Source organism: Sinocyclocheilus rhinocerous, unplaced genomic scaffold (genome assembly GCF_001515625.1).
Source record: "Sinocyclocheilus rhinocerous isolate Xijiao unplaced genomic scaffold, SAMN03320098_v1.1 scaffold287, whole genome shotgun sequence".
Classification (NCBI taxonomy): domain Eukaryota; kingdom Metazoa; phylum Chordata; class Actinopteri; order Cypriniformes; family Cyprinidae; genus Sinocyclocheilus; species Sinocyclocheilus rhinocerous.
Genome location: NW_015633524.1, coordinates 883367 through 905718, shown reverse-complemented (window position 1 = coordinate 905718; position 22352 = coordinate 883367). Strand labels below are relative to the sequence as shown.

The following is a 22352-nucleotide window of genomic DNA, read 5'->3' as shown; positions in this document are numbered from 1 at the left end:
CTTTCACAACGAAGCACACAGCGTCTTTACGACATGGCGGCGGAAACAACAAAACTACATCGAGAATAAAAGTTACGCCTTCTTTTTTTGCGTGAACATTTGGGCGGCGTTATTCAAATCTTCCCACATAGTGAGGTAGAAATGTGTGGGCGTGTTAGAACGAGCCGTTTTAGGAGGGTGTGGCTGACTCTTAACTTTTATAAAGAATATCTTTTTGGATTTGAGACTTTAGTCTTTGCAACTTTACAGATCTTCTTTATGCACCAAGAGCTTGTAACACTCCAAAGAGAAAGGAAAAATTGAAATCGCATCATATGACCCCTTTAAAGGAAAAAATCTGGATAAATAACCAGAAGGCCAATGTCACAAATAATAATGCTTAATTAATCGAGAGAAGCAGAACTTGTGATCACAATTGAATACAATTAAAAGTGCAGCCCTAATCTTGGTTGTCTCTCCTAAACAGCAGTGCACTGAATGGAGAACATATGGAGATGTTCGTTGAAGTCTCCTGCTTGTTTGCAAAGTTTGCAATGAAAAGTCAGATTTCAGTTTGAACTCATGCATTTCTCATAAAATTCTTTGAAGATCAAATGATATGAGCTATGCTGAGACATGGAATTATGATATGGGATTTTTAGATATCAGAAGCACCAGGTAATCTGAGGCTTGGGTAACATCCCTGGTTATAACTTACACTAAAAGCATCTGGAAGATGGCCATGCATGCATGGAGACGGTGAAAAACAGGATTTCACTCAGTACTTTCATGCTTCTGAAAATTATCCAAAAAAATGAGAGATCTGTACTGTACAGCATCAAATGTGCATTGTTCAGGTCCCATATCAGTGTTTTTGCTGGTGCTATAAAAGGCACAAAGACTCTTACTATAGAGGAAAAACACGCTCATACAAGGTTTGCACGAAACATTCCCAATTGCTTAAGGGACGATCATGTTGAGGAAACAAAAGAAAAACATACTTCACAGCTTCATACTTCATTAGCTTTGGTAGCACAGTGTGGAAACACTGCATTTTGATCTACACTGGGAAATATGTGCATCTAATTTCTAATAAATTTGTGGAAAAGTTGCTATGGTGTTCTAAACTGTGTTTACAATGTTTCTGTACAAGCTTGTCCAAATCCCTAACCCTAAGCAGCAACAGTAGTGATGCTTGCCTTCACAAACTAGCAAACTGGAATAAATCTCACGTCCAGCCCTTTCCATCCCACACATAAAATGCATTTATGGGAAAAGCAGGGCCATTAGGGAAGCCATCTGAATCAATACAGGCTACTAATGGCAAAGACATCAAAGCGTAACCCGCAGGCTCGACTCCACCTCATTGAAAAACTAGCTACGGTAATTAAGACGCAACTGTTCTTCGCACAACAAAATCACGTGAGTTACTGAACACGGGTAATATTAGCTCACGGTAAAACTGCACTTTTAGCATGAACTGTGATCTTTTTTCCTCTCTAAATTGGATTGTGTCACCACAAACTTGGTCTGGGTAAAGGAACACTAGTTAGCCAGCAGAGGATAATGAGAGAGATACATGCATCCATTGAGGGACGGGGTGGGAGAGTTATTTTGTGGGTAGAAAAGATACGCTTTCTGTAAACATTCCTGTTTGCTGAAGCACCGTTTCGGGTGTAATGGTCAAGCTTCCTGTGTTGTTTCAGGACTGAGTATTTTTAGAATGTCCAACAATATTATTCAGTCTCGTTCAGTTAGCAAGACGGCTGGGTAAATTGACATTGTGTCTGGACACCGAGTTGTAAATTATTACAGACATGGCCTTGGCTCTCTTTTTCACAAACTCTCCATTGCTGATGTGAAGTAGAGTGGGTCTATTCGGGTATACAGAAGAGCTAAGAGGAGGCTCGAATTGAGAAGTAATTGTCTTTTATTTAACTCTTTTTCCCACCATTGACAGAATTTTCATTTTTTTACTCTTATTCAGTAGGAGGCATATTACACATCTTCAGAAAGAGTACTGAATCTTTGGATCAAAACACTGTGAAGAAGAAGCAGAAACAAGTGATCTCATATGTAAACAGAAGCATGTAAAATAACGCGATCAATAAACATTAAACAGCATATAAATCAACTGCGTGCTGCTAACTGCGTAACGTTAGCGAATGAAATGTCGACCCAGTAATATAAGACTTAAATTTAAAACCAGAGGCAAGGTTCTGTCTTTTGACATATTGCATGTTCAGATATTCAGACAGCAAAATATTCTGGGGAATATGAAATTTTTGTGAAAATGATAAAAAATGCTGGTGGTGGCTGGCAACACACAAAAAACGCTAGCGGGCAAAGAGTTGAAGATGCACCAAATAACAAATAACTGAGGACCGTTAGTGTATTAGACAGTGAGAAATTAATATTATGCAGCACTCCTCCTAATATATTCTCGTATAAAAACCAGGATTAAGGTTTATGTTGTGTTTTGGAAGCTTGTTTTGCAAGTAAACACCAGCAATAAACCAGCATAATCTAGCATGAAAATTCAGCAGTTGTTTGTTACGTTCATGTAAATCTCACCTTCTGTTTTCAGCTTAGCTAACCATCATTGCTGTCACCTAGTCTTGTAGAAAGTTTGTTCATGCAAATTTCGCCATAGCTAATTTCTAGCATTTCAGTTTCTGGTGCTGAGAACAGTTATTTATGACTAAACAAGGTGCATAGCAACATGAATAATGTATTTCCTGTAATGCCAATAACCAGTGAGATGCGTCACTTTCTCTCTGGAAGAAACGGCAGAGATGAGACAACTCTGAACATGAAACAGCTGTGTACATTTCCTAGAGTCATCACAGGATATCCTGGCTTTAGCGTGTTAGCATACTGCTACAGGATGCTCTATTGTTTTGCTGATTTGGTTCTGAGGATACAAGAAACACACTGTACAACTCTTTCAACGTGTTTCAGAGATTATTTTGAGAGCTTTTCTCTAAATATGTCAGACAAGCTCTGGGCTTTATCGATGGTCCAGGGACATGCAGAGTTTTTCTGTGAAGCCCTATTAGAGGTGAAGTGTGTCATCTCGGCTCTAGCAGCACTAAATGAAATAGCAAAAATAATGTTTCCAAACAGGCTACCAAAAACCTCCTACCATCCTTTCCAACCCACTTTCAAATTACACCATGCAAGCTGTCACACTAAATTCATGTTAACACGCATCTTGTCGCTATATAGTTCTATTGAAACAGTGAGTATTTTAATGTTTACATATTGGCTGTCTATAGACCTTAGTCAGGTTAAACACCATACTGAATTTAACGTGGATGAAAACAAGGCTGAGGGATAGACTTACAGTCTTTACAATGGCACACACTGTATAAAGGTCCTAGAGAACATCATTTTCACAATTCACAATTTGCCAAACTATTTTATTGAGTTTTTGTCTTCACAAAGACAAAAAAGTAAAGACTTTTCATCAGCTGAACAATCGGTATGTTGTTAAACAACAGTACAATCCATTGAACACACAGTACCTCCATCCCTCACAGCCTTGTTAATAGCATGCATATGAGTAGTATATTGGCTGCTTATTAGTAGTTATAATGCACATTAATGCTTTATTCTGCATGACTAGATCCCTTAAAGGGATATTTCACCCAAAAATGAAAATTCTGTAATTAATTACTCACCCTCATGTCATTCCAAACCCTTAAGACCTTCGTTTATCTTCGGAACACAAATTAAGATATCTTTGATGAAATCCGAGAGCTTTCTGACCCTGCATAGACAGCAACGCAACTACCACATTCAATGCCCAGAAAGGCATTAAGGACATCTTTAAAATAGTCCATCTGACATCAGTGGTTCAACCATAATTTTGCAAAGCTTCGAGAATACTTTTTGTGTATATAAAATAAAAATAATGACCTTATTCAACGATTTCTTCTCTTCCAGGTCAGTTTCAGACGCAATTTACGAGAGTACCGCGATGGTTTTTTGTTGTCAATGCAGGGTCAGAAAGCTGTCCCTTTAATCCTAACCCCATACCTAAACTTAACAACTAGCTTTCTAACTATTAATAAGGAGCAAATTAGGAGGCAAAAGTTTAATCATAGTCATAGTTTACAATTAGTGTAATTTATAGTTAAAGGTTAATAGTGAGAATTGGACCTTAAAATAATATGCCACTGTATTTTCTTGCATGGTCGTACACTAGATACTGTTGAAGCACTGATTTTTAGCATAGTGGAAGCAAATACTGGTTAACTGCATAATTGTTACTCTTACCTTCTATAAAGTCTGATGGTGTGTAGACTTTGCTGGCTTTCGCTTTGTCTCCACCTTGATTTGGCGCATTGAGGGCATGTAGCGCACTCTCCACCACCTCCCCCAGCTCGTCCCTGCGGTCCTTCCTCACCGGCTTCTCCTCGGGGTGACGGGTCAACCCCATTTCCAGCTGGTAGACGCGTTGTAAGGTGAAGCTCTCAAAGGGCACCACGGCGTACTCACTCGGAAGTCTTACCCCAGAGTGCACCTCCGCCCGGCTCAGCTGGCTGCGTAGGAACTCCTGCAGGTCGCTGTGACTGTGGTCGTCAGTCACGTCGCCCACCGTCCCCTTCCCAGCCATCTTCTCCACAGAGTCCTGCATGCCTTTAAGTTGTTCGCTCCGTTCCTGGAGAGCCTCTTTGAGTTGAGCAATTTGTTTTTTCAAGCTGGTAATATGCTGCCGGTGCTGCTCTTCGCACTCTTGGAGAAGGGCTTGGAACCCTTCCCGTCCGGCAGGGCCGATGGGGGCACCTCCAACCCCACCTGGCCTGCTTGGACCTCCTGGCATAGCCATCCCTCCAGCCCTGGGCAGGGGTTGCCCAGCCATGGGCTCATCAGCATGGGGGCTGCAAGTGATGACATAAAGGAGGGAAAGACAACAGCACACCACCACTAACAGAACACCCACACGTGAGAGCCAGGCCAGAAGACCCCTGCGCAGCATCACAGCTGACAACCTCAACAACAAGGTGGGTAGGATGACGCAGTTCAAGAAAGTTGGGGCATCTCTGCGTACCATCAAAAACAAGACAAACAGATCAGCCAACTGCCGCCCATACCAGAACCACTTGTTGAAGTCACTAGGGTATGTCTTTGATTAAAACGAAGAAGAACTGTTTATGTTTTGTCTGTCAACTAAAGTCTCATATTTCCCAGGTGTAGACCACAAAGCAAGTTTTGTTCAAAACTTTACTGTCGATTGCCATTTCATCCGCTTCAGCCTGGCTCTTCATGCACATACTTTGTCATGGGTCAAGTTACGGCCACTTCCTCTTCTTCAGGGTCCTATTAGTTCTCCGTCCAGATAAATGAACCATTAGACCAGTTCAGTAGCGACATGCGCATATCCATCTGGTGAAAATTGCTCATTCTTCTTGAAGGTAGCGTGACAGACCCTTGAGAGAATGTCTGGAATGGATCCTCCATTCTACAGCGCTCCCAATGACCCAAAAGAGGAAACCATTCTTTGAAGGTTTAGCCATTAGACGTCCATGGCTATGGTCCATAAAATCTAGTTTGGAGGCTAGTCATTTGCCATCCGTTTCTTTTAACTTCATACAACGGTCCAATGTTGTTGAAAAGTCCAAAGAGGCAGTCTGTATGACGTCCTTAATCTATTCAGAGTCCTATGCATGTTTCATCAGGTGTTGCTTCTAATCTTCCCAGGTCTATCTAGAAAAAGGTACAAAAAAGGAGATTAAACTGATTATGTTCTTTAGAACCAGATTCGTAGGCAGATGAAGGTCTCCTATATGTTAATCAGCCAGACTTCAAAATACATCAACACTGATAGCTTGGTGTTATCATACCATTAAAAAGACAAAATTGAGCTGTTACATGATGATGAGGTGAGGGCATAGGGTTCAAGTCAGTCTATCTAGTTAGCAAACACACTGTGTTTATTTTAAAGTTACCTAAAGGTCTAAATACAGGACCTACGCAGCCAAGCAAAGCATTTTGGGACGGCTCCAGTGCAGGAGAACAGTGCTGTCACTGATGTGTGAAAATAAGAGATGTGTGTTAAAAGCAGTCTTATGGGAACACGCCAGACAACTCAGACTGGGGATGAACAGCCGCACTGTAAGTTTGAGCAAACACACACGAGAGGCCGAACATTCATACACGCACACACACGCAAACACGCACATATGCATGCAGTCACAAACACATGTGTATCTGTGACTGGGGGAAAACACAGAAACACTGTGTTAGGAAGCTGGAAAACTGTGGTGGTAAAAGATATAGCGTGAAAAAAAGAGAATGTAAAGAGATGTAGGATTCTCTGAATATGTGTGAGTGCTTGTGTGTGTGTGTGTGCTGACTCACCACACAATTAGCCCTTTATAGGTTAGTGGGAGGCTTGATTTAATGAAAGGATTAGTTATGTTAGTGGTGAATACTGGACTGTATCAAGGAGAGTTGGCCACAGACCAGCACCGAGGATGGGGATGTCTATTTATCTGAGACTGGCACTCAAATATGGACTGACTCAATTATTCAAACACTCCATCCATCCATCATTTGGCTCACTCACCTATTCATCCAGTCACTTTTACATTAATTTATTCACCCAATAACTCATTCATTTACTCCTTCAATCACTCATTTACTTACTGATTCATCCGATCACTTATTCTTTGATTCATTCATTCTTTCACTCACTCAATAATTTATTCAATTAGTCAAGAGGTGTTCCATTCCACACTAGTGGACTTTATAGGGTATTCCACCATCTTGCTTTCATGTTCAGTTTGAAGAACACTACAAATGTCATAGGGAATAAGGGAACATTGATACATTCCTTTACAGGAAGCGGATAGGGAAATTCACTCACAAGTTATTGCGCGGCTGCTTCCAGCACTGCAAGAATTGTGACTAAAATAAACCCAATGAAAAGGAGTTGAGACAATTTTATTGAGTTTATTTAGTCACAGGTGTGGGTTGTACGTGACTGTATGTGGGAATAAAATGCAACAGTTACAAGACAACTATATAAAACTAATATGAAAAGACACATCTAATAAACCCAAAGTACCGTATTGGCCCGAATATAAGACGACCGCATTTTTTCAGATGTATTTCCAAGAAAGAAACATCGTCTTATATTCGGGACAATACGGTACATTTATTTTCTAATTACATTTCACAGCATTTATAATTCAGTTTAGGACTTTTAAATTTGACTTTTTATATGAATTGAAAATTTATAATTAATATCCTGCATAAAAACTTTATTCATTCATTCTTTCACTGACTGATTCAATTAAATCACTTCTTTGTTCATTCTTTCACTCACTGACTGATTCATTCAGTCAACTACTTATTTGTTCATTCTTTCACACACTGACTAATTCAATCAACTACTTATTCATTCATTCTTTTACTCACTGACTGATTAATTCAATTGATTACTGATTAGTTCATTCTTTCACTCACTGATTCATTCAGTCAACTACTTACATGTTGATTCTTTCACTCACTGACTGATTCATTCAATCAACTACTTATTTGTTCATTCTTTCACTCACTGACTAATTAATTCAATCAACTACTTATTTGTTCATTCTTTTACTCACTGACTGATTCATTCAGTCAACTACTTACATGCTGATTCTTTCACTCACTGACTAATTCAATCAACTACTTATTTTTTCATTCTTTTACTCACTGACTGACTGATTCATTCAATCAACTACATATTTGTTCATTCTTTTACTCACTGCTTGATTCATTCAATCGATTACTGATTTGATCATTCTTTTACTCACTGACTGATTCATTCATTCTTTCACTGACTGACTGATTCATTTAACCAGCTACTTATATGTTCATTCTTTTACTCACTGACTGATTCATTCAATCGATTACTGATTTGTTCATTCTTTTACTCACTGATTGATTTATTCAATCGATTACTGATTTGTTCATTCTTTTACTCACTGACTGATTCATTCAATCGATTACTGATTTGTTCATTCTTTTACTCACTGACTGATTCATTCAATCGATTACTGATTTGTTCATTCTTTTACTCACTGACTGATTCATTCAATCGATTACTGATTCATTCGTTTTTTCACTCACTGACTGATTTATTCAGTCAACTACTTATTCCTTCATTCTTTCACTCACTGACTGATTCATTCAATCAGTTACAAATTTAGTACTGATTCTTTCAATCATCTACTTATTCATACATTCTTTCACTCAGTGACTGATTCATTCAATCAAATAATTGTTCAATCTCTCACTCACTGACTGATTCATTCAATTACTCATTCATTCATTCATCCATTTTTTTCCACTTAAAGAGTGATTCATTCAGTCACTTATTCATTCACCCTTTCATTCACCCACTGACTTATTGAATTACTTAATTAATTATTTCACTCACTGACTGATTCACACCAGCACTCAATCATCCATGCAATCACAAATTCATCCATTCGTTCACTCACTCACCCATGCAATCATTCATATAATCCCACATTTATTCAGTCATTTCCTGACTTATTCATCCATTCACTTGCTCACTCATTCATTCATTCATTCATTCAGTCAAATACTCACTTACTCATCATTTTACATTAGGATTCATTTCCTCTTCTGCCAACCTATTAGATACCGTATATGACAGCAAAGAGCCGTCTGTCTCACTAATTCATTCATTCAACTACATATTTGTTCATTCTTTTACTCACTGCTTGATTCATTCAATCGATTACTGATTTGATCATTCTTTTACTCACTGACTGATTCATTCATTCTTTCACTGACTGACTGATTCATTTAACCAGATACTTATATGTTCATTCTTTTACTCACTGACTGATTCATTCAATCGATTACTGATTTGTTCATTCTTTTACTCACTGACTGATTCATTCAGTCAACTACTTACATGCTGATTCTTTCACTCACTGACTAATTCAATCAACTACTTATTTTTTCATTCTTTTACTCACTGACTGACTGATTCATTCAATCAACTACATATTTGTTCATTCTTTTACTCACTGCTTGATTCATTCAATCGATTACTGATTCATTCGTTTTTTCACTCACTGACTGATTTATTCAGTCAACTACTTATTCCTTCATTCTTTCACTCACTGACTGATTCATTCAATCAACTACTTATTTGTTCATTCTTTCACTCACTGACTAATTAATTCAATCAACTACTTATTTGTTCATTCTTTTACTCACTGACTGATTAATTCAATTGATTACTGATTAGTTCATTCTTTCACTCACTGATTCATTCAGTCAACTACTTACATGTTGATTCTTTCACTCACTGACTGATTCATTCAATCAACTACTTATTTGTTCATTCTTTCACTCACTGACTAATTAATTCAATCAACTACTTATTTGTTCATTCTTTTACTCACTGACTGATTCATTCAATCGATTACTGATTTGTTCATTCTTTTACTCACTGACTGATTCATTCAATCGATTACTGATTCTTTCATTCTTTCACTCACTGACTGATTCATTCAATCAGTTACAAATTTAGTACTGATTCATTCAGCCAACTACTTACATGTTGATTCTTTCACTCACTAATTCATTCATTCAACTACGTATTTGTTTATTCTTTTACTCACTGCTTGATTCATTCAATCGATTACTGATTCATTCGTTTTTTCACTCACTGACTGATTTATTCAGTCAACTACTTATTCCTTCATTCTTTCACTCACTGACTGATTCATTCAATCAGTTACAAATTTAGTACTGATTCTTTCAATCATCTACTTATTCATACATTCTTTCACTCAGTGACTGATTCATTCAATCAAATAATTGTTCAATCTCTCACTCACTGACTGATTCATTCAATTACTCATTCATTCATTCATCCATTTTTTTCCACTTAAAGAGTGATTCATTCAGTCACTTATTCATTCACCCTTTCATTCACCCACTGACTTATTGAATTACTTAATTAATTATTTCACTCACTGACTGATTCACACCAGCACTCAATCATCCATGCAATCACAAATTCATCCATTCGTTCACTCACTCACCCATGCAATCATTCATATAATCACACATTTATTCAGTCATTTCCTGACTTATTCATCCATTCACTTGCTCACTCATTCATTCATTCATTCATTCAGTCAAATACTCACTTACTCATCATTTTACATTAGGATTCATTTCCTCTTCTGCCAACCTATTAGATACCGTATATGACAGCAAAGAGCCGTCTGTTACTGCATAACAAGAGTAGATGACATTCAGCGACTGAATCGCTCTCAAGATGGTGATACAAAATGACTAATCTTTTAATTTCTATTCGTCTCATTTAAGAGCTCACACATGACTGAGGGAAAAGATGCCTCACACCATGTTACGCTATTCCAGCTCACTTGTACAGCCACCAGGACGAGCACAGCATGAGTCTGCCAGCAATTCATTCTCCCCGCTGTGACCATGCCATACAACACCAGACCAAGACCACGAACCAAACACACGGCTGAACAACACTGAGGAAAGTTAGGAGGAGCTTGACAACCTTAAACAAATGAGAAAGAAAGACTTCAAATTTCTCTTCTGAAACAGAGTGTTGTTGTTTAGCTGTGATTAGCCTTCTTGTGAAGGGCTGTTTTTTAGATGATGGCCTATTCTGTGTTTATGCCAGTAAAACTTTATCATCATGGATGGAAAATCCAGCTGTGTTTTGAAACATGCTGGCTGGTTTCTAACTGGTCTAAGCTGTGTCATTAGTTGACTGACCAGCCACAATGCTCCAAAAACCAGCCTGAATTCCTTGATATAGTATGATCAAATGGTAGTTGGTTTGGTTGCTTGTCTATGACAATCTACCAGCTCTTAGACCAACTACACACCAGATAACTTGTTCCAAAACAAGATTTCCCAGCAGAAATAAATTAGACTACTAATTTTAATACAAATACATACACAACATTTTGCAACAATGCTGTTAATGCCTTAATAAAACTTCAGTATCAGGTCACTATTTTCTTACAACTTCCTGAAAGATCTTAATCAGAGTAAAAGCTCGTGCGTGTGCACAAGCATTAGTTCAATTACTTTCACAAGCCCTGATCTGCAGACTCAGCTGCAGTTATACTATCTGGCTGTGGTGCACAGTCAGGAAATGGTGTGTTTTTTTCCTCCTTTTGCAATTTTCATTTTCAGAGGCTTTTGCTGACCCTTGTGCCGGCTGCAGAAAGAGTGTTTTTCACACATCTATAGATCAGACTTTAACACAGAGACACTTTGAATGCTTATGTCTCAAATATTCACATATGTATATGATAAACATGTTTCTGAATTAATTTTAATATTTTTGAGGGGTTGCATAAAGTAAAAAATGTCAGTGTGATACAATTTAGCAGAAAATGAATGAAATGTTTGAGATTTTTTTAACAAACCATCTTATTAGTATTAGAAAAACACTTGACTGCAAAAACAAAGTCATAAGATGCATGTTTGTCAAGGCTAATACATTTAATAAATATCAGATTTGACCTTTTTATCACAAGGCAAAGTTCATTCACGTCATGTGGTGCAACTCCCCAAAAACAAATGATATTTAAGAATTCATTTATGCTATCTGAAAAAAATGCAATTACCTTGACAAATATTTTTAAAAACCTTTTAAATTTTTTTAAAACTCAAATATTTTTTTCATTATATGAAAATAATGATTAATATTGTGTACACATGTATTTAAGGAGTAAAGAAAATATATGACTATTTTTAGTTGATGGTTACACCACATGACATTTTTAGTTATTAAATAGAAAACCCCTCTATGCCATTTTATGCCATTTTCTCAAAACATTTCAAAACCACATGAAACAGTATATATATATATATATGTGTGTGTGTGTGTGTGTGTGTGTGTGTGTGTATAGATATAGATAGATAGATAGATAGATAGATAGATAGATATTTTTTAAGACTTAAGACTTTTTAAACTAGTTTCTGCCTTTTTTGCTGAAATTGAGCATCTACTACAATGTCTGCACTATACTTTACTGGCAAGACGGTATGAAAATAGACTGTCACACAGAAAGATGAAAGGCAGAGAAGGAAATAAAAAAAACCTTCAACAGCCTGTCTCAAAGTTGCCGTTCACTGCAGCAACTTCTCTCTTAATCAAACCACTTCCTGTGTCCACAGGGCACGGGTGCCTGACATGGGCTTCCTGTGAGTCTCTCATTAAATTAGACAGCACCAGCTGCATGTCCACATCCATGTGCAAGTACAGCTCCCATCATCAAAGACAAGGCTGACGCAAAAAAACAAGGAGGAACATAAAAGAGCTTCATATTTTTTCTTCATAAATGAATGATCTAAAATCCTGACCCACCACTTTCCTTTAAACTGTCAATGCTTATATAAATAATGGATGCTTCGGATTGTGAAATACTGCAGAATCACAACGGATGGCGTAAAATAAGTCTATTCTACACCCATCGCATGTGTTTTTTTTCATGATTCTTGTATCTGCTGTCCTCTTCTCCTCCGTTGAAAGACGTCATCAGCATTCCCTGGAGGGTTGCAGAGATGTCTTTGAAGAGGAACTGTCTGAACTGGCTAATTTAACAAGGTGGGATATCCAGATAGAGAAAAAGAGAGGCCACAGACACACAAGCCAAGTCAAGCCCTGCTGTTTCACTGCTGCATTAGAGGGACGACTCCAGAGAAAGCAATTCCAGGTGTTGCTCATGATCGGTTCACGGAAAACACAGGGGGGACAAGAGGCTGAGGGGATGGAAGGAGAATAACGTGGAGAAACAGGTTATGTGGGAGAGTTAGAGAGAGAGAAACAGAGCAGAGGAGACAGAGAAAGGCCTCTGATGTCCTTCTGGGCCTCAGGTGATTCTCATTCCCCTTAATTAAGTTGGATCTCCTCATGTGCGACCCAGATCATACCTACCATATGGCCTGCCTTTAAAATCAACAGGAAACAGTTTTCACAACCCATTTTACGACTGTTTGTGACGCATTTCTGAGTGAAACAGGATGTTTAATGAGAAAAAAGTAGTGTGGGACTTGATTTTATCAGGAATTGATTCATTTAGACAATATTGATTCAACTGGACAATACGGATTCAATTGGATAATATAGCTTGTTATTCGTGTAGTGTCCAAATGTTTTGATTAAAAAAAAGTTTAATCTTACCCAACGTATGTGCATTTTTATAGTTATATTATGTTGTTAGCTTAGCAACATGCTAATTCTAGACTTCACGAGTCAAATCTTTATAAGATACAGAATTTTGTTTTATAATTCTTCAAATTAAAACAGACTGTTTTACCTTATATATTCGTGTGTTATGTTTTTTATAGCCTAGTTATTGGAGTATCTCATTATTAGCTTAGCAACATGTTAACTCCAATTTCTGTCTGAACTGAATTATTCCACCATCCAACATACCACATTTTGGCTTGTAGTGACTGAAATTATTATTATTATTATTATTTTTTTCACAGAAAAACCGAAAACTCTTATCTTTTTTGGCACATGGTTACGTGTCCACATTGCTGACCCTTTGTAGGTTATGCTATGCCATGCCATGTATATGCTAAAACAGTTCAAACATGTCATCAGAGAAGCACTAATTAAGCGTCACTGTTTCAGTCACGTGTATCACTTTTTATAACACTTACTGCTCATTTAAAACCAAATACAGATAAAATAGTTCTAATCAGGAATCGAATTAATATATTGCCTATTTTAACATTTCTGTGTTATGTATTTTTATACTTTTGTTAGCCCATTGTTAGCGTTGCAACATGCTAATGCAAACACATTTGAATGAGTCAAAGTTGTTGCCTGTGAATTGCATTGCGAATGGTCAGTTTGGAGGTTTATTTTCACTAAGGATACTGTCTTAAAAGGCGGCTATGTATGCAACAGACAGAAAGAAAACGTAGATTTTGAAAAGCCTATTTGACAGGTAGTTGGAGGAAAGGGGTTGATGACGTCAGTGGAAAAGTCATTTCAGAGGAGAAGCAAGTTTTAAGTTCATGAAGACAAACATTGTTTTTCTTCAGAATAGCAAGCACCAATGAATCATTCACAATGAGACCAGGAATTAGAGTTAGGAATATCAATTTTGATTTAATTTTGTCTTAAACCCAACCCTGTCCTTAAACACGCCCCTTCTTACACAACCACCATTCATACTCCTTCTGTTACCAACACACAACTAATCACATCTCAAATTATGTCAGCACTTTAAAAACACACCACGGCCTCTCATTACGACAAAATGTCTGCACCTCCTTCAATTTAAGGTTTCCGAGACCCAGCTCCAGCTGCCTCTTAATTCAAGCCGCTTCATATTTACTGTGTCAAAAAATATGAACAATACGCCCTCAAAACACTTTACAGAGGAGGAAAATTAGAGGACACTTGTCTTCATTCCATGCAGTCTTTGAAGGACAAACTTATGGATCTGTCATTCAGACCTCAGTTCCAAACAAACCACAAGTGATTTAATACAGCATATAGCGGATTGCTATATACATAATATCCAATTTGTTCACACAACAGATTTGATTTGGTGTATGGAAGAATGCATCGTAAAAATAAGCATTTAAGTGTCTAGAATGAGTGCTGACAGATTATGGTTTACCATGTAGCCAGTAGCCACACACTATGTTTCCCACATCTGAGCCACAATTGGAGGGCACTTGTTCATAAAAAATTTTCTCAACCCTGAAGTCTTTATAAAAAAACAAATATGCTCTTGAACAGAGCTGCGGGAACAGCAAATCCTGCCCATTTGTCCAACAAGTGGTTCGTGATTCAGAGGACAGATCCAGTATGGATCAATTGAGTCTTGCACTAGAATCTGCCAATACAATTGACAATATACTGTAAACAACGGCTGTGTTCACAATTGCATACTGTATTTTAATTTCTGCAGAATTTAGTATGTATTGTGCACCATATGCATTGATGTACTGAATGCCTGAATGGCCAACATGTGCAGTATACTACATAGAACACTGAGGAATACTGTATCCCATAATGCATTGCTCTTGACTTGATCCTCCATTTCCAACATAATGAATAAACATAATATCATTTGCATTTACTATCTTTCACTATTTGATAAGACTAATTTGGATTTACATGCCAATTATCAATATTAATCTCCAAGATCACTCATTATGCCATGTGATGACAAAAAGGGAAAGTTCACCCAAAAATAAAGAATCGAACATTTAATAACCTGTATGTCATTTCAAACCTCTATGAATGTCTTTCTTCTGTGGAAAATAAGAGATTATTTTCTGAGAAATGTGTATTTGTTATTATATTTATTTTATTTATCTTTTTTTTTTTTGCCCATATTGTGGAAGTCAATGGGCTCTAAAGTTGTTTGGTTTCCAATGTTTTTCAAAATAGCTTCTTTTATATTCCGCAGAAGACAGAAAGTCATAGTCATACATAAATAATGACAGAGTTTTCATTTTTGGGTAAACAGTCCTTTTAAATGTATTTAACTACCATCTAAACTGTTTATTGTTGAATATTGCTAAATCAAAAATTTCCACAAAGGCTTTCTTTTACATTAATAGACTATGAATCCAAGCTAAATATAATATTTACGAGTAATGCAGTGTAACACGTCAGGCTGATTTTTTATTTTCTCCTCTGTATAAAAGCATTGTGGCAAGCCTCAATTGACCAAATGCTTCTTTCGGCCCAAAACAGCAGGACGGCTCATTGCCATAGAAATCACATAGTTGAGGACACCTAGTCACCATAGCAATCTTCTCAACAGGATGGGAGGGTTGTATTGACAGATTTTTAACATGAGATGGACACCAGATTCATCCTCTGCAAGCAAGAGAGGAACCTACAACATGCTGGTTTTGAGGCTCAAAGAATTGAACATGAAGAGCAAAGAGAATTGATATAAGCAGTGATGATATAATAGTACAGGAACTGCAGATAAATATGATAATACTTTTTGGTACTTGGTAAATATGGTACTTTCTGAATATTCGAAAGCATGTTGCACAAAATAAATTAAAGGGATAGTTGACCATAAAAATAAAATGTCATCATTTTTTCACCAAAATTTACTTTTTTTGTGGAACAAAACAGAAGATATTTCGAAGAATGTTTTTGTCCATACTAGGTCTGCACAATATTGCAATATGGCAGTGTATACATTTATTTATCGGCAACTTGTCAAAATAAAAGCCTAATATTTTTTTCATTTGAAAATATAAAGAAATTTTACAGTATTTTTTTATTACTTGTTTTTTTTTTATTTTGCTGTTTTTATTTTACAGTATCATTAAATATATATATATATATATATATATTAGATTATCACAGTAATCTCAATATTATAATTAATAATCACAATAAAATAAAAACAGTGGGAATGTGGTCTAAAAAAAACTCAAGTGGAAAGAGATTTTTTTTTTTAAACTCTGGTTACTGAAAAAGGTTTGAGTCAGTTCTTGTAAAAAGCAAACTCAAGTATGAACGGGCAAATTTTTACGTTTTTCCTAAATCTTGCAGTCACAAAATTCACAATTTAAAAAAAAAAATCTTTAGACTAAAAAATATTTTGTAGCATTATTATTATTATTATTACCAGCAGCATTTTTTTTTATTATTTTATTTTATTATTTTTATGCATTTATTTACTTTATTTACCTTTTTTATTTATTTTTTGCTGATACACTCTCCAAAAAAATCACCTCACTAATTCTATAATTATTCATTCTTTTAAAAAAAAAAAATGATTCAAGTAATCTGGTAAAAATTCAGATATGTCATATCGCAATATATATAGACCAATTCGGTGTTGACGAAACAGTGATGACGTTTTTGTGGGCAGGGCCTATCTGGTGGCAGACAATGACAGTTTTCAAGTAGCATATATTTCAAAATTCTGACTTCTCGCAATTCCAAGATTATATCTCACAATTCCGATAAGGAAAAACAACTCGTCATTCTCTCTTTTCCCCTCGGCTCAGAATCATGAGTTTATATCCCTGTCGTCTGGGTTTTTTTTCCTCAGAATTGACAAACTCACTATTGTTGAGTTAAATCGAGTTATAAAGTCCAAACTAGGAGATATAAACTTGCATTTTCGAGAAAAAAAAAAGTCAGAATTGTGAGATAATATAAATAAATATTATGTAAAATATTAATAGGTTTAAATAATATTTCTTGCTGTAACTGTAGGGCTAATATACAATACGTCCCCTATGAACTGCATATGTGAATATTATGTAGACCTACTGTTTGACCTACTGTTGAGTAATCATAGCAGTTTTCATCCATATAGTCTGTCTGGTTAAACGTCTGCGTTTAGCCTCAAATGGTGTCTTTGATGACAGTATTCTATAAAAATGATTTGCATTCTGATTCTGACATCCAAAGGCACAACAATACATGTTCTCTCTTATTCCATGTATTTGACCCATTTCCCTGCACTTGTTGCCAGTGTTTTTCTGCCACCACCATGAGCGCGCAGCTGCAAGTGACATAACTGTGACGTCTACTCCAAATTGGTCTACTGCAGAAAAGCAAAACATCACTGGATCCCACTGACTTTCTTTGTATAAGAAAAAAAAAAGTTGGGTGAACAAGGAAACAGTTGATCATATTAATAAGCTTGAATGTGTGCATGAGAGAAAGTGGGCATTAGTGCACGGAAAAAATGAAATAATCAGAGAGCAGGCATTACTAATACAAACTCATCATCAGTATGGCAAAATAAGTGGAGACTGGAATTAAAATTGAGTTTTGATTTAAAGCTGCCATTGTTCAAGGAGTTTGAGGTCTAGACATGGAGCAGCTGAATTCACCCAGTATCTATTACGAATAAAATAACTACTTTAACTAATGTTACATGCCATGCTTTGAGCAATACCCATCATTCTGTTAGCGTAAAGGAAGCAGATTCAGTTTGGCAGACGGCCCAACTGTTAAAAAGCAAAACGGTGTTTATCCAAAGGAATTCTTGAGAAGTTCTGTAGGATGTTTTAAGTTGCATTTCCTTTTCAGAGCAAATGATAAAATCAAACCTGATTTAACCAACTACTAGGAAAGCCTGTGTACTTTTTAGTGTGCGAAAATCATGTTTGTCAAAAAAGGCGCTCAGTTACATAATTTTCCCTCCACACACACACACTACAGTTCTAAAGGTCTGTACGATTTTTTTTTTAATTAAACTATTAATTTTATTCAGCAAGGATGCAATAAATTGTTTAAAAGTGTCCTTAAAGACATTAATAACGACATTTAGATAGCGAAAAAATTCAGTTTGAACTTTCTATTCTTCAAAGAATCCTGAAACAAAAGTGAATATGTTTGTCAGCATTCATTATATCAGAAATATTTCTTGAGCGGCAAATCTGCATATTAGAATGATTTCTGAAGGATCATGTGACACTGAAGACTGGGATAATTATGCTGAAAAGTCAGCTTTGCGTCACAGGAATAAATTGTATTTTAAAATAAATGAACATAGAAAAGAGTTATTTTAAATTGTAATATTATTTGCTGTTTTGACTATATTTTTGATCAAATAAACACATAAGAGACTACAAAAACATTTTCAAAAATCTTACTGAGCCCAAACCTTTGAACAGTACACTGAATGTACTTCACTTAGGTAAGTTCCTGAGATGTCTGAATGATCTGCAAGACTGTTCAAATCTTGCTCCTTACAGCGCTCAGATAACTCGCCTGAACAAACTAACTCCTCTATACAAGTGCACATTCAATATTTGAAAGTCAGTTTCTGTTTAGTCACATACACTTGGCTACAAAAAGCAACTGCACATTTCCACATTTCCACCATTATTGCCCCAGAAGAAAGATACAGTTCATTCACCACGCTATTGATCCTATAGTGGAACATGTTGTCTCACTATATGGGGTAATGGAACCTCTGCCATTAAACAGCCTTCAGATGCTTTACAGCTAAATAAATGAAAGCAGTTATGAGACACAGAACATGAAACAGCAAAAAAAAAAAATTGTTACATGTTACACCTGTATGTGACACTGTTCAACTTTTCTTCATTGCATAGCTGACTTGTCTGAATGTTGCCTGTGATTTAATTGTGTTGATTTGTTTACAGATATTAATATATATATGAAGATTCTGTCATTTTAGTTCGGAGGACAGAATAAGAACAATACAAATGCTCATTTAAGATGGTTTAAACCATACTGAAACTAACATATATAACCTACAGAAAACAAGCATTTATTTAACTGGACTTTGGACTCAAATGTCTTAAGATGCAATCCTTGTAACAACTTCCTCGTGTGACAACTAGCCCTAGTGTTCTCTCATATATATTACCATTCAATAACTGTTCATAACAGAATTTAAGAATGACTGACAGGATGATTATATGAAACACCAATGCTTCTCAGATGTCATGAGTGTGAGGAATATGGCTTACCAACATCACAGAGAAGAAGAGATGTCACAGCGTGTCTCAGTGTCCTGACTCCTCCAGAACAGCGCGCTCTGTGCTGGAACAGCATGCGGCGGAGAGTGAGCGGAGAAGCGGTGAGCCACTATGTGTTTCTCTCCCGGCGAAACCGGATCCTCCGGTCCACCCCACCCCAGAGCTGCCTCCGCCTCCAGCGCGCGCATAAAGGCTGCGTTGTTACCTGCAGCCGAGTCCGACACGCTCCAGACGCCCCGCACGCTTCTCTGGCAGGAGAAACTTATTTATCTGCCGGATTTGTTCCGTCGAGCGACAGTTTCTTCGGTTTATTAATTTCTGCCTTGCACTCTTTTAATGCCCCTGTTTATTAAAGTAAGCCCAAATAGCCCACAAATAGATGGCAGCCTTGCTGGTTTTCAGTGATGTGATGTTTTTATACAACAGTTCTATAAAAAAAGTAAGTAGTAGTCTGTTAATGAACTCATTTTCCACGAAATAGTGAAGTTAGCTGGTATATTTCTTCGCCACAAATGAAAAAACTGAAGCGTCAATTTTTGCGTGTCACCAAGCAAGAAAGCTGGCCTGGAACAGCATGGATATCCTCAACCCGCTAAAGGTACTCGGCGAATTTTCGCGGGGAATTTTGCGTGAAGGCAAAAGATTTTCTCGCAGATTTCGCAAGGAGTTCGTGTTTTCTCGCAAATCTGCAGTGCGAACAGAAAGCTGCTTTGTTTGAAATACTTGACTTTTATGTGAGCTACACTACCCACTACAAACATGGATTTTTTTGCCTGCAAAATTTTACCGAAATTTCGCTAATGTTAGGCCTACCACATTTTAAAGGGATAGTCCACCCAGAAATTAAAATTGTCTCATCATTTACTTTCCCTAATGCCATTCCAAATATGACTTCTTCAGACAAACTATTAAATAAATAATCTATCTCTGTGAGTCCATATAATGTAATATTTACAAGTTGTGTTAAGCACGTTGTGAAAAGTGATGGCTCTCTGAGCTTCCACATATTTCCTTGTGTAAGTCACACTTCACAATGTGCTGATATTCACAGCGTGCTAACAGCTGGCTAGAAGCGATGATATATATAGTTTAAAAAGTTTAAAATATTAGTGTTTTTCTCATACACACCTATCATTTCACTTCAGAAGACACTGATTCATCAGCTGGAGTTGTATTGGTTACCGTCATGTTCGTTTTGCATGGTTTTTGAAGCATCAACTTTGACGGACCCATCCACTTGCAATGTGGCTCATATTTTTCAAAAAATTGCCATTTGTGTTCCACAGAAGAGAGAAAGTCATATACATTTGGGAGGGCATGAGTGAGTAAATGATGAGAGAAATTTCATTTTTGGGTGGAGTATCCGTTTAAGAAAGTTCTGTAATCACTCCACTCCATATCCACTCCTGGTTTTACATTAAATTAATCCACTATTTATTAAATGATTCAAGCATCCTTATTCTATCAAGTAGCCTACTAAGTAACAGATTTTTTTTCACAGTAACACATTCACCGAATTTGGGTGTCTGGACTTCTCTGTATGCGCCCTATTCATACCGATTAACGAACAGTTGAGACTATTCATGCCATACTGTTGAGGTCTATTTTGGGTTTTACCCCGTTTGGATCAAGATGGTAGTGCTTTCTTGGACTAATCTGTAGATAGACCTATATTTATAAAGCAAATAGTTGGCAGCAAAATTTGTATGACCTTTGGTTTTGTAAATGCTACTCTGATTAAACTGGAAACAATGTGTAGAACAGCAATGAAAAGTTCTTTCATTCACTTTTTTTCTCTCTCAATCCAATAGCTAAACAGCGTCCCCTACTGGCCAGCAAAAGTGACACATCCTTAAATATTTTCATCCATAAACTTTTACATGCCATTAATAAAGTTTTAAGGTGTTTTGAGTAACATTAAGTATGCAAAAATAACCACTTTTTATTTCAAATAACTTTTGGTGTAAAATAAAATAGAAATAAGTGTCTTTTAGGATATATATATATATATATATATATATATATGCCTTAAAACCCAGCAAAAATACACTGTAAACATTTATGTGGTCTACTTGTTTGGGTTAACTGGTTGCTGTAATGGGAGTTTCTGCCCTTTCAGTTCGAGTATTACTTGATTGACATTTTTGTCACGCACCCAGTAATATACCACCAACAAACAACAAAAGTATACATGCTCATTATGGTGTACAAATCAGCTGCACAAGCTTTTCCCATCCTTGAGATACAGAGGGAACTCAAACCGAGGCTGAAAAAAATGTTGACAGGCTGTTAAGCGTTTCAAAGGTCAACCACAGAATTGGCTAATTTATGTTACTTGATCTCCAGCCAGTGTGTTTGTAACAAAATGTGAGCTATGGGAGGCGTAGCATTTTCAGAGAGGGGAACACTGGTTGGTTCATTTGGTTAGTGTTGTAACTTGGTAACAAGCATGCTTAAACAGGGAAGCAGGGGCCACTTTAGCCTGTATGAGAAATTTACAATGTTGGACCCCATGGACCTTGTATGGATGTAAGGACAAAAACAGACATTTTTCAAAGCATTTTCTTTGTGTTCTGTGGAATAAAAAATGCATACAGGTTTGGAACAAACACAGATGTGCTCTAAATTAAATGAAGAATGTCTGTGGACTATTTTTACGTCATACCACAAATGTTACTTTGGATTTAAGCCATTTTCTCTCTATATTTGGTACTTTGGGTCATCGTCCTGCAGGCCTCTACGCAATTTCTCCTAAAATTACACATTTTTGGTTGCCCAATTCTTTAGGACAGCCTGATCTCAGGAGTGTCTGTTCTGTTTAATGTATTTGCCAATCCCTATCTATCTATCTATCTATCTATCTATCT

The 22352-nt window shown here is 36.7% G+C and overlaps 1 protein-coding gene across 1 annotated transcript in view; it reads right to left on the bottom strand.

Annotated features, from left to right (window-relative positions):
• Positions 1-19599, bottom strand: part of csgalnact1a (chondroitin sulfate N-acetylgalactosaminyltransferase 1a) — a 54747-nt gene extending 35148 nt beyond the window's left edge. The window contains exons 1-2 of the mRNA XM_016557586.1: positions 19477-19599; positions 4261-5691 (exon numbers count right to left, since the gene is read on the bottom strand). Coding sequence (XP_016413072.1) covers positions 4261-5038 — 778 coding nt within the window. The 5' untranslated portion in view covers positions 5039-5691; positions 19477-19599. The remainder of the gene's footprint in view (positions 1-4260; positions 5692-19476) is intronic.
• Between the last annotated feature and the right edge of the window lie 2753 nt (positions 19600-22352).